General features: G+C 41.4%; 1 protein-coding gene across 1 annotated transcript; it reads right to left on the bottom strand.

Annotated features, from left to right (window-relative positions):
* Nucleotides 1-1,506: 1,506 nt before the first annotated feature.
* LOC130472478 (uncharacterized) lies at nucleotides 1,507-2,132 on the bottom strand. Its single transcript, XM_056843607.1, has 2 exons — nucleotides 2,030-2,132; nucleotides 1,507-1,945 (listed from the first exon to the last, which is right to left on the bottom strand). Exons 1-2 carry the CDS (start codon nucleotides 2,111-2,113, stop codon nucleotides 1,640-1,642), a joined length of 390 nt encoding a protein of 129 aa, XP_056699585.1. The 5' UTR covers nucleotides 2,114-2,132; the 3' UTR covers nucleotides 1,507-1,639.
* Between the last annotated feature and the right edge of the window lie 11,034 nt (nucleotides 2,133-13,166).

Raw genomic sequence — 13,166 nt, 5'->3', positions numbered from 1 at the left:
GGGGACACGAGTACGTTTTAGTCGCAATTGATTACTTCACTAAATGGGTAGAGGCAGTCTCCTATGCAAAATTAACGGCCAAACATGTCGCTAGATTCCTAGAAAAGAACATATTCTGTCGATACGGGGTTCCACATGAAATCATAAGTGACCAAGGTTCCCACTTCAGGGCCGAAGTCCAAGACCTGCTCGAAAAATATCATGTCAAACACCATAAATCCTCTCCCTACAGGCCGCAAATGAACGACGCGGTAGAGGCGGCCAACAAAAATATTAAAGTCATAATCAAAAAAATGGCCGAAAATTATAAGGATTGGCCCAACAAATTACACTTCGCATTATGGGGCTATCGAACCTCAATCCGCACCTCCATTGGAGTAACACCCTACTCCTTGGTATACGGAATGGAAGCAGTTCAACCGGTCGAGTTGGAGATTCCCTCCCTCCGGATCGTCCTAGAAAGCAAGCTACCCGAAGCTGATTGGGTTCAAGCTAGGTACGACGAGCTCGTCCTTTTAGACGAACGGAGGTTAAGAGCTCTACATCACGTGCAAGTGTATCAAAAGCGCATCGCAAGGCAATTCAACAAAAGAGTCAAACCTCGAAATATCAAAGAAGGCGATTTTGTATTAAAAGAAGTCCGCGCACCTACTACGGACCCTCGAGGAAAATTCCGGCCTAACTGGACAGGACTGTATTTTGTAAAGACCATCCTACCTGGCGGAGCAGTCCAACTAGCTGACATAGATGGAGCGGAATTCGCTAACCTCACGAACATAGACCAATTAAAAAAGTACCATATTTAATAAAATTCAGTCCGGAGTTAAGGCATCTAATAAAACACATTAAGACTCATAAGCAAACATTCTGCGCATTACTCTAAGCAAACGGCATAAAACTCGATAAAGTAGAAAAAGCGAAGGACAAAACTTCAACGCCCAGGACTGGGCGCTGTTATTTTTCACGCCCAGCCCTGGGCGCCGATATTTCCTTCGCCCTTGATCGGGCGTCATTCTCTCTTCCCACCTACCCTCCCGCTTCTGCAAGTGTTCGTACTCCTTTTTCTATCCCTCAAAAGAACCACGAACACTTGGGGGGGAAGCAGACATGTAATGAACACCCTTTCAAATATTTTTTTTTCAAAAGCTAGAACTACGCGCGACCTGATTCTGACAAGATACGTAAGCAATCCTTCTCAAGGATTCGGTCCAGTAAAAATTAAAAAAATATTGCAACGCATCAAGAGAAAAAAATATTGCAAAGGACACTCTACCCTAACCCATGCACGGGCAAGACCAAATAGAATGAAAAAACAAAGCCACAAGAATTTTCAGGAACAAGCCTAACAAAGGAGTATGGCACGAGTCGGCAAAAAAACAAAAACATAGTGAACATGCATATGTAATACCCCAAGTAGTCGGTTAGTCTAAAAACATGTGTGCACTCTTGTATGAACTCATTATTTTTACGAAAGTCTTTCCCTTTTCAAAATTCATCGTTGGTTTAGAAAGCTAATATTGCTATAAAATGTTAAAACAAAGCCCACGGAAGGCTCAAAACATTCTTGCACCAAAAATCGCAAAAAAATATATATACATGCGGAATACAAGAATGAATATGTACAAAACAGGAGGTAAGCCTAAGACTCGTCATCGGCTCCATGTCTCCAAGCCTCGCCCGTCCATCCACTCCACTCCACGTGGTATGAGGGCCCCCAGCCAGAATCACCCCAAAAACGAGGCTGTGATTGCAACTCGGGGCTAGGCTCTCGGGCCACTGACACGGAACGTCGCCTACGCTCCAGCTTGGACCTCTCCCCGGAAGAACTCACCCCCGCGTCGGAACGGCGACGCCGTAAGGGCGAGTGCTGTACCCTCTCTCTCTCACGACCATGTCCCCCGCCCGAGGGACCCGCGTCGTCGGCTCCTTCGCGCCTAGCACCCGTCTACAAGAAAAGACAAATAAGAGAGTGAGTAACCGAAAGCCAAACAAAAGGTACATATAAAAAGAAAAAAAGAGGGCACATTACCCGAGTAGAGTGGGGGCTCCTGCAAGAAAGTGCAGACCGGGCTCGAACCAACACGGACTTCAACCGGTTGATCACCCCCACCATCGCGTTGGCCGTACGGGCCGGAACCTGAAACAGGAGTGTTAGTAAAAAAGGAGAGAAAAAATATAAGAAGAGTGCACAAATAAAAGGTGCATACCGCCTGTACTCCCTCAGGGAACGGAGCATGAAAAACCCGGTCTTCCGGGAAAGTCTCCACTGAAGGAAATAATGCCCTTGGTCCAAGTATGCATTCAATGTTAAGTCTAATAAATGCGGTTCAGTATTAATTAACAAGTTAATAATTCAGTGAGATCAAGTGAGCTGAATGCCTAGCTAGAGGCCGCTTCAGTTCAAGTGGAATTAATGATATTAATCCACAGCTTACTCTTGACTGAACCCGTAGGGTCACACAAATAGTACGTAAACGGATCAAGTATTTAATGGCATTAAATACTCCATCTATGGATATTCGGAATCGACGGATCTTGGTTTCAGTGGGAGCTGAGATCGTCACAGGCAAGAAATGAATACTCCGGAAACGATGATATTGCCGGAAACGGAAATATGGATCGTATCGGAAATATAAATATTATCCAAGTCGTAGATGTTGTCGGAAACGGAAACATGGTACGTATCGGAAAATATTATCGGAAATGGAAATATTGCCGGAATCGGAAATATTGCCGGAAACGGAAATATTGTCAGAATCGGAAATATTATCGGAATCGGAAAATAATTCCGGAAACGGAAATATTAAATATTTGTTCGAAACGGAAATTGATTCCGGAATCGGAAATATTGAATATTGTTCGTATAGGAAATGAATTCCGGAATCGGGAAATTAATCGGAAGCGTATCGTACGAATTAGCATCGGACGAGGCCTGCCAGACGAAGGCCCAGCACGAAGCCGGGCCATCGCCCAGCAAGCCAGCGCGCCACAAACTCACCAGCCAAGGCTGCGCCAGGCCCACCGCAAGGCAGGCCCAGCGCGCGCCAAGGCTACGGCAGCGTGTGGGCTTGCCGCAGTGGGCTGCGAGCTCGTGGGCTGCGCGCGCGCGCATGGCCCCCTCGTGGGCTGCTGTGCGTGCGTGTGTGTTTGTGTGCTACTCGAATCCTAAAGCTACCGAGATTTGTCATATGATTAAATCTAATCCTAAAAGATTTAGTTTATTTAATTAGAGTCCTAGTAGGATTATAATTAAATAAATTAGTATCCTAATAGGATTCCAAATCCTTTTCCATAACTCTATAAATAGGTGCCTAGGGTCACATATTTACATCGAGCATTCAAGTATTCAAAGTGAGTTTTGACAGCAAAATTCAGTCATACAATTGCCTATAAAGTGCCGAAAATTCTAAGTACCTTAAGGGCGATTCTAGTTGGTCAATCTTAAGGCGGATCCGGACGTGCTGTGGACTATCTACGGAGGGACGACACTTGGAGTCCTAAAGACTTGTTCTTGTTCGGTTCGGGCGCAGCTAGGGAGGGCACGCAACAAAGAGTATGCATCTAAACTATGCTAAATGATTATGTGTAAATAATATGCTTTCCTGGCTTTATGGTTTTTCCGCATGATTTATGAATTGTCATATGTATCATAACCTAACAGTGGTATCACGAGCCTCTTATTATTTTCATAATCTAAAATTGCATGAACATGGTTAAATATTACAAATTTGCAAGAATTAAAAGGGGTGATTAATTTTCGTAATTGTTAATTAATTGCAAATTGCGTTTATTTAATTATACGTACGCAATTTTTCGGCAGTTTCTTCGTTACTCATCCAAATCGAGTGATTTTTGTGTCAATTCCGCATGTAAAAGGCATTCTAAAATTTTGACAAATTTTTTTTTTCTGCCGAACCAAGAATTCTCAAATTCGAAGCCTAACTATGACTTTTCGGAGGTTTTAGTTTTTCGAATGCAAAATTTCGTAAATTTAAGATGTTAAATTAAATATTTGCGATTCTCGTTGATAAATCTTGAATTTTTGATTGACCTACTGTATATGTTTAACAAGTTTGAATGCCTAGACTTGTTAATTATGCAATCTAATTTGTAATTATGATTAATTTGTTGAAAATTAGAATAATTTAGAATTAATTTGATTTTCATAATTAATTATAATTTAATTAGATACCTATAATTAAAAACCACCATAAAAATTGTAAATTTATGTTAAATTTTAAATTTTTATGACCTAGACTTGAATCCATGTTAATCGGAAATCAATTGAATAATAAATTTTCGATTTTTCGCCCTAAAATTATGAAATTAATATTATTTATTAATTTGTCATTAATTTTAAATATAAATTTTTAAATTTTATGCGATTCGCTCATATAATCTGCACGCACAAAGCAATGGACGCTACGTGTTACCCTTAAGGGGTGTTGTATAGTGCGGGCATGTGACGACGAGCAAGGGAGCTCGTCGCCCATGCGGCACGAATGCAATGAGCAAGGCCATGGTGCACGAGCACAAGGCAGCAGCCCTGCCTTCTGTCGTGGGCTGTGAGCAATGGACGAATGGGCGAGGGCGAAAGCAAGGCACAACATTCGCGTGTGGGCAGCAAGCGAGCTGCGCCACAGCGCGCACTGCCTCGCGCAAGCGTGCGGAGCCACGCGCGCAGCGAGCGCAAGCTCGCGTGCCACGAGTGCTACGCCCAGCGTCGATGCCTCGCGCAGCGAGCGAAGGCTCGCAGGATCGAGCGCTGGCTCGCATGAAGCGAGCGCTGGCGAGCGAGCGCAGCGAGCGATGGCTCGCGTGCATCGAGTGCTGGCGCGCGCAGCGAGCACCAGCTCGCGTGATGCCTTGCGAAGGAGAGCAACAGCAGCGATGCGACGCAGCGCATGGGCTGCGCGCACATGGCCAGCGATGGCTGTGTGCGTGTGGCCCATGGGCGTACGTTGCGTGGGGTTGTTGCGTTGCGATTAGATCGTTTTGAAATTTTAATTTGAAATTTTCAGTTTACGTAATTTTAATTAATTTTAAAATTAATAATTTAAATTATTTTCTTGGATTTTAATTTTGAATATTGTAATTATAATAAATTTTATTTATTCTAATTATTTTACTAAAATTAAAATCATGAATTAATTTAAATACGACTGAAATTAAATTAAACTTTTTGGATTCAATTATAAATTTATATGAGCTTTAAATTTTAATTAAATTTGTATGTTTCCGGTTAGACTAGAAATACATTTTTATGTTTAAAATTAGTAAAGCATATGAATTTATTGGTTTAAGTGGGAGCCCTTTTAGTCATAAACTCTTGATTAGGTCTACAAATCCTTAAGGTTAAAACAACTTGATTAGAATTAATAAGGACTGAATAATTGGTAGATTATTGGTGCCCTTGATTAATTGCTGCAAATGTTTACGTGATGCATAATGTGTTTTACTAACCAGCTATGTGGGCCATTCATGTTAATGAATGGGTGAATGGTATATATTGTATATGTACTGTTTTGCAGGTTATGAAGTGACTAGTATGGCCCAAATAGGATAGAAAATATGGTCTGCATACCATTAATTTGAATGTAATTGGTCTAAAGTACCAAAGTTGTTTTTCAATTCAAATATGGTCTGCGTACCATTAATTTGAATGTAATTGGTCTAAAGTACCAAAGTTGTTTTTCAATTCAAATATGGTCTGCGTACCATCAAATAGTTGTAATTAGTTTTAATTATAGCTTATCCTATTTGAAGAAAATGGTGCCTCCCACGGAGATTTTCAAGACGGACTTTGAAGTTAAAGCTTCAAGATGAAGTCGGGCCATACTAGATCACATTTATCTTATGCATGTTTTAAGTTATTTATTGCTTTTAAATATGTCTTGAAATGCATGAGATCAAAAGCTTGATTATGTTGCATGATTAAGGATTTTAGTTCACTTAAAATCTAACCAACATAGTAAGAGCCTTAAGTTCCAAACTTAAAAATTGAGTTAAAAGGTGCCATGCCAAAATATACACTTGCTTGGATATCCTTTACATCAATCTAGTAATAGTTTTCGCTCAGCGAGGTGTTACTTATTGGTCCTAAAGGGGCAAGGTACACAAATAATTGTGAGTACTTGTTAGTTTTGGTGAAATTCAACGATATAAGTAAGGAGTCCTTTGATGTCGTGGCAAAATCGATAGGTTTACCTAATAAGTTCTTAGACGTACCTATCAACCAAGAATAGTTTCTAGACTATTAGCAAAAGGCTTTTGCTTACCTAAGATGTTTTAGGATTAAGTCGACAAACTATGCTTAGTTCTTCAATGATTTTAGGATCTTTGAATCATTTTATTCACACCTGTCGGAACACATAACTTGAATAAAATGCTTAATAAACATTGAATTATGCATGTATGCTAGAATTTAAGTTTATTAAGAGAAACTGTGAATGGTTAGTTATTTGTTTATTCTTTTTCAATTGTAGTTTTAATTATGGCAAACAACAATTCATTCAACATTCGATCAATTCTCGAAAAGGAGAAGTTGAGCGGGAAAAACTTCCTTGACTGGCAAAGGAACTTGCAAATAGTTCTTATGCAGGAAGAAAAGGAGTATGTCCTGGAAGAGGCGATGCCCGAAGCCGCAGGCGAAGGGGTCACTCAGGCAGCCCTCAATCGTTGGATTGATGCCAACAAGGATGTGAAATGTCTAATGCTCGCCACCATGAGTGCAGATCTGCAGAAAACGTTCATCAACTCAGATGCTTTCACGATCATCAGTGAGTTAAAGAACATGTTCCAAGATCTGGCTCGAGTCGAAAGATTCGAGACTCATAGGCAAATTCTTGAGACCAAGCTTAAGAAAGGCGAGCCCGTAAGTCCACATGTTCTCAAAATGATTGGACTCATTGAGAATATGAGTCGGCTGGATCAGCAATTCTCTCAGGAAATGGCTGTAGACACCATCCCCCATTCTCTTCATAGCGGGTATGATCAGTTCAAGCTGAACTACAGTATGAATAGTCTGGACAAAACGCTCACTGAGCTTCACGGTATGCTGAAGACCGCTGAAAAGACGCTCAAAAGTGATAAGCAAGATGTGCTTATGGTGCGTGGGGGCAAGTTCAAGAAATCTGGAAAGAAGAGGAATGCTAAGAAAGGTGGCAACAAGGCCAGCCCAACTAAGCAAACTGGCGCCAAATCTGTAAAGAGGAAGGTCAGTCAACCCACTTCTAAATCCGAATGCTTCTACTGCAAGAAGAAGGGGCATTGGAAGAGAGATTGCTTGAAGCTAAAGGAAGATCAGAAGAACGGAACAGTCGTTCCATCTTCAGGTATTTTCGTTATAGACTGTATACTTGCTAATTCAACTTCTTGGGTATTAGATACAGGTTGTGGCTCACACCTATGTTCCAATCCACAGGGACTAAGAAGAAGTAGAAAGTTAAGCAAGGGTGAAGTCGACCTACGAGTGGGAAATGGAGCACGGATTGCTGCATTAGCTGTAGGAACTTACTATTTGTCGTTGCCCTCCGGGCTAGTTTTGGAACTGGAAGAATGTTTCCATGTTCCAAGTCTTACTAAAAACATCATTTCAGTTTCTTGCTTAGATGCTAAGGGATTTTCCTTTTTAATAAAAGACAATAGTTGTTCGTTTTATTTTAAAGAGATGTTTTATGGATCTGCTAGATTAGTCAATGGACTTTATTTATTAGATCACGACAAACAAGTATATAACATAAATACCAAAAGGTCCAAAAAGGATGATTCAGATCTCACCTATCTGTGGCATTGTCGATTAGGCCATATAAACTTGAAACGCTTAGAAAGACTTCAAAAGGAAGGAATTCTAGAACCATTTGACTTAGAGGATTATCGTAAATGCGAATCATGTTTACTTGGAAAAATGACAAAGAAACCTTTCTCTAAAGTTGGAGAAAGAGCAAATGAACTATTGGGTTTAATCCATACAGATGTATGTGGACCAATGAGTACAAATGCTAGAGGTGGTTTCAGCTACTTTATCACTTTCACTGATGACTTCAGTAGATATGGTTATGTCTACCTAATGAAGCATAAGTCTGAATCCTTTGACAAATTCAAGGAATTTCAGAGTGAAGTAGAGAATCAATTAGGCAAGAAGATTAAGGCACTGCGGTCTGATAGAGGCGGTGAATATCTGAGCTATGAATTTGATGACCATCTGAAAGAATGTGGAATTCTATCAGAATTGACTCCTCCTGGAACACCACAATGGAACGGTGTGTCAGAACGGAGGAACAGAACCTTGCTAGACATGGTCAGGTCAATGATGGGTCCGGCCAAACTTCCATTAGAATTTTGGGGACATGCACTAAATACAGCTGCACTCACTATAAATAGAGCTCCGTCTAAAGCTGTCGAAAAGACTCCATATGAATTATGGTTTGGAAAGCCTCCAAATGTGTCTTTTCTGAAGATTTGGGGATGTGAAGTATACGTCAAACGATTGATTTCAGACAAACTTCATCCAAAATCTGACAAATGTATCCTTGTGGGCTATCCAAAGGAAACAAAGGGGTATTACTTCTACAATACATCTGAGAACAAGGTGTTTGTTGCTCGAGATGGTGTCTTTTTGGAGAAAGATCACATTTCCAAAATGACAAGTGGGAGAAAAGTAGACCTCGAAGAAATTCGAGTCGAACAACAAACTCTAGAGAATGCTCAAGATGACATTCAGGATGAAACTCAGAGATCTTTAGAAGAATCTGGTGAGAATCATGGTCAAACTAGAAATGTTACCCCGCGTAGATCGCAAAGATATAGATCTCAACCGGAAAGGTACTTAGGTATTTTGACGAACGAGAGCTATGACGTTCTATTACTTGAAAGTGATGAACCTGCGACTTACAAACAAGCTATGACGAGCCCTAGCTCCAAGCAATGGCAAGAAGCCATGCAATCTGAATTAGACTCCATGTCTGAAAACCAAGTATGGGATTTGGTCGATTTTCCAGATGGCTACCAAGCCATTGGAAGCAAATGGGTTTTCAAACTGAAAAAGGACAAAGATGGGAAACTTGAAGTTTTCAAAGCTAGATTGGTTGCAAAAGGTTACAGGCAAGTCCACGGTGTGGATTACGATGAAACCTTTTCACCAGTTGCAATGCTAAAGTCTATTCGGATAATGTTAGCAATCGCTGCATATTACGATTACGAAATATGGCAGATGGATGTCAAAACTGCTTTCTTAAACGGCATTTTAACAGAAACTGTGTTTATGACACAGCCTGAAGGTTTTGAGGATCCAAAGAATGCTAAAAAGGTATGCAAGCTAAAGAAGTCAATCTACGGATTGAAGCAGGCATCCAGGAGCTGGAATATACGTTTTGATGAAGCAGTCAGTGATTTTGGTTTCATCAAGAACGTAGACGAATCTTGTGTATACAAGAAGGTCAGTGGGAGCAAAATTGCTTTCCTAGTATTATATGTCGACGACATATTACTTATCGGAAATGACATTCCTATGTTGAACTCTGTCAAGATTTGGCTTGGGAAATGTTTTTCGATGAAAGATCTAGGAGAAACACAGTACATATTGGGCATCAAGATTTACAGAGATAGATCTAAAAGGATGATTGGACTTAGTCAAAGCACTTATATCAATAAGGTGCTTGATAGGTTCAAGATGGCGGACTCCAAGCGAGGCTACCTACCCATGTCTCATGGAATGACTCTAAGCAAGAATCAGTGCCCAAAAACACTTGATGAGCGTAGACGAATGAATGGGATTCCATATGCATCATTGATTGGTTCAATAATGTATGCTATGATATGTACACGCCCGGATGTTGCGTACGCACTCAGTGCTACGAGCAGATACCAGTCAGACCTAGGAGAGGCGCATTGGACTGCTGCCAAGAATATTCTGAAGTACCTAAAAAGGCACAAAGATGACTTCCTGGTCTATGGTGGAGATGATGAATTAATTGTTAAAGGCTATACGGACGCAAGTTTCCAAACCGACAAAGATGATTTCAGATCACAGTCTGGGTTTGTCTTCTGCCTCAACGGAGGAGCAGTAAGCTGGAAAAGTGCTAAGCAAAGCACCATTGCGGATTCTACAACTGAAGCGGAGTACATTGCTGCACATGAAGCAGCAAAGGAAGCTATATGGATAAGGAAGTTCATAGGTGAACTTGGTGTAGTCCCCTCCATTAAAGGACCAATAGCCCTGTATTGTGATAATAACGGAGCTATTGCACAGGCAAAGGAGCCTAGACACCACCAGAGAGTCAAGTATGTACTTCGTAGATTTCACCTTCTACGAGAGTTCGTTGAAAGAAAAGAAGTCGAGATAAACAAGATTGGAACTGATGACAACATATCAGATCCATTGACTAAACCTCTGCCGCAGGCGAAGCACAACTCGCACACTGCAGCTATGGGAATCAAGCATATTGGAGAATGGCTTTGATGACCCTGTTTAATGTTTTAAAGTTTTAGAGTTTAAATCTTTGTAAAACATTATTGGTTAATCATTCACAATAAATGAAAAGAATTCATTTTTCCATTTAATTTGTGGTTTATTAAATGATGAGTCCCTTCAATTTGACGATATATTCAAGATAGACTGTCAGGACAAGTCCTGTGACTAAGAAATGTCTATCAAGTGAACTTGAATGTCAAAGGTTGAAAATGGTCCCTAGTCGGAGTTTTCTATAAAATTGGACGCATAGAAAACGTTAGACGACTAGAATGCAAGATGACTAGTAGTTATGTTTCTTGAACTATGTGGACATGGCAATGTCATAATCATTTGCATAGATACTTACTTTGGGAAGACTAGTATCGGACAAGACCTATGAAACTTTACTGTAAGAGATGAAAATCTGTCATAAGTAAATTTCATTAAAATTATTAGACACTAAATCCTCAATACCTGAGTGATTTGAGATTACTTGTTTGAGAACTGGTTGCTTTGACGTTGACCAACCGTCGCACCGTAAAAGGAGGCTATAAAGGCAACGCTCAGGTAATCACCTATCAAACGAAGTCTAATCTCAAGATCGCAAGATTGGGATTGTCCTCCCATAAATCGGGATGAGATGCTTAAAAGTTGTACAAGGCCACTCGGAGAGCTAGAAACTGTGAAATGCATGGCCGTGCTCGGATGAATCATAGGCTATGATTATCTGTTTATTTGATCAGTTGAACTCTGAAACCGAGAAACACCTCTGGACATAATAAGGATGACAACTCTTACCTTATGTTCAAGAGCAAGCATCGAGCGACAAAGGAATTAGGAAATGCACACTTGTCCCTAAGGAAAAGTGGGAGACTGAAGGAAATAATGCCCTTGGTCCAAGTATGCATTCAATGTTAAGTCTAATAAATGCGGTTCAGTATTAATTAACAAGTTAATAATTCAGTGAGATCAAGTGAGCTGAATGCCTAGCTAGAGGCCGCTTCAGTTCAAGTGGAATTAATGATATTAATCCACAGCTTACTCTTGACTGAACCCGTAGGGTCACACAAATAGTACGTAAACGGATCAAGTATTTAATGGCATTAAATACTCCATCTATGGATATTCGGAATCGACGGATCTTGGTTTCAGTGGGAGCTGAGATCGTCACAGGCAAGAAATGAATATTCCGGAAACGATGATATTGCCGGAAACGGAAATATGGATCGTATCAGAAATATAAATATTATCCAAGTCGTAGATGTTGCCGGAAACGGAAACATGGTACGTATCGGAAAATATTATCGGAAATGGAAATATTGCCGGAATCGGAAATATTGCCGGAAACGGAAATATTGTCAGAATCGGAAATATTATCGGAATCGGAAAATAATTCCGGAAACGGAAATATTAAATATTTGTTCGAAACGGAAATTGATTCCGGAATTGGAAATATTGAATATTGTTCGTATCGGAAATGAATTCCGGAATCGGGAAATTAATCGGAAGCGTATCGTACGAATTAGCATCGGACGAGGCCTGCCTGACGAAGGCCCAGCACGAAGCCGGGCCATCGCCCAGCAAGCCAGCGCGCCACAAACTCACCAGCCAAGGCTGCGCCAGGCCCACCGCAAGGCAGGCCCAGCGCGCGCCAAGGCTACGGCAGCGTGTGGGCTTGCGGCAGTGGGTTGCGAGCTCGCGGGCTGCGCGCGCGCGCATGGCGCCCCTCGTGGGCTGCTGTGCGTGCGTGTGTGTTTGTGTGCTACTCGAATCCTAAAGCTACCGGGATTTGTCATATGATTAAATCTAATCCTAAAAGATTTAGTTTATTTAATTAGAGTCCTAGTAGGATTATAATTAAATAAATTAGTATCCTAATAGGATTCCAAATCCTTTTCCATAACTCTATAAATAGGTGCCTAGGGTCACATATTTACATCGAGCATTCAAGTATTCAAAGTGAGTTTTGAGAGCAAAATTCAGTCATACAATTGCCTATATAGTGCCGAAAATTCTAAGTACCTTAAGGGCGATTCTAGTTGGTCAATCTTAAGGCGGATCTGGACGTGCTGTGGACTATCTACGGAGGGACGACACTTGGAGTCCTAAAGACTTGTTCTTGTTCGGTTCGGGCGCAGCTAGGGAGGGCACGCAACAAAGAGTATGCATCTAAACTATGCTAAATGATTATGTGTAAATAATATGCTTTCCTGGCTTTATGGTTTTTCCGCATGATTTATGAATTGTCATATGTATCATAACCTAACATCCACAATCTCGGATCCACTCTCTCCGGTATACGAGATCCGAGCATCGGGAAGCACCCATCCCCCCCAACGAAGGGTCAGGACACTCCTGCACAAAACACAGTAGGCATAAACACATGGGCACGAGCATGAAAACACTAAGATCAATACGAAGAGAGAAGGCAACTTACAGCGCCAGGTTCCGGGAGACGAAGAGAATCCTGGATAAACTGGTAATAGCTAGCTCCCTCTATCATCAACTCCGTCGCCGGCACGTCAGTCCTCGAGTGGACCCTCCACGACTCGCCTATCGAGCGAGTAGACAGCATGGTCGCAGGCGGAGGCCTAGGCACCGGAAAAGGCCCGACCGTCTGCATACGTACCCTCTCTCCCAGGTACCAGACAGGGTCCCGGCGGCCAACGAACAAGACCCGCATCTGGCTCAGGGCATAACTATCCCTGACCGAAGC

The sequence above is a fragment of the Spinacia oleracea genome, chromosome 4, assembly GCF_020520425.1.
Source record: "Spinacia oleracea cultivar Varoflay chromosome 4, BTI_SOV_V1, whole genome shotgun sequence".
Lineage (NCBI taxonomy): Eukaryota > Viridiplantae > Streptophyta > Magnoliopsida > Caryophyllales > Amaranthaceae > Spinacia > Spinacia oleracea.
The sequence above is the reverse complement of the archived record's forward strand: the minus strand, read 5'-3'. Positions and strand labels throughout refer to the sequence as shown.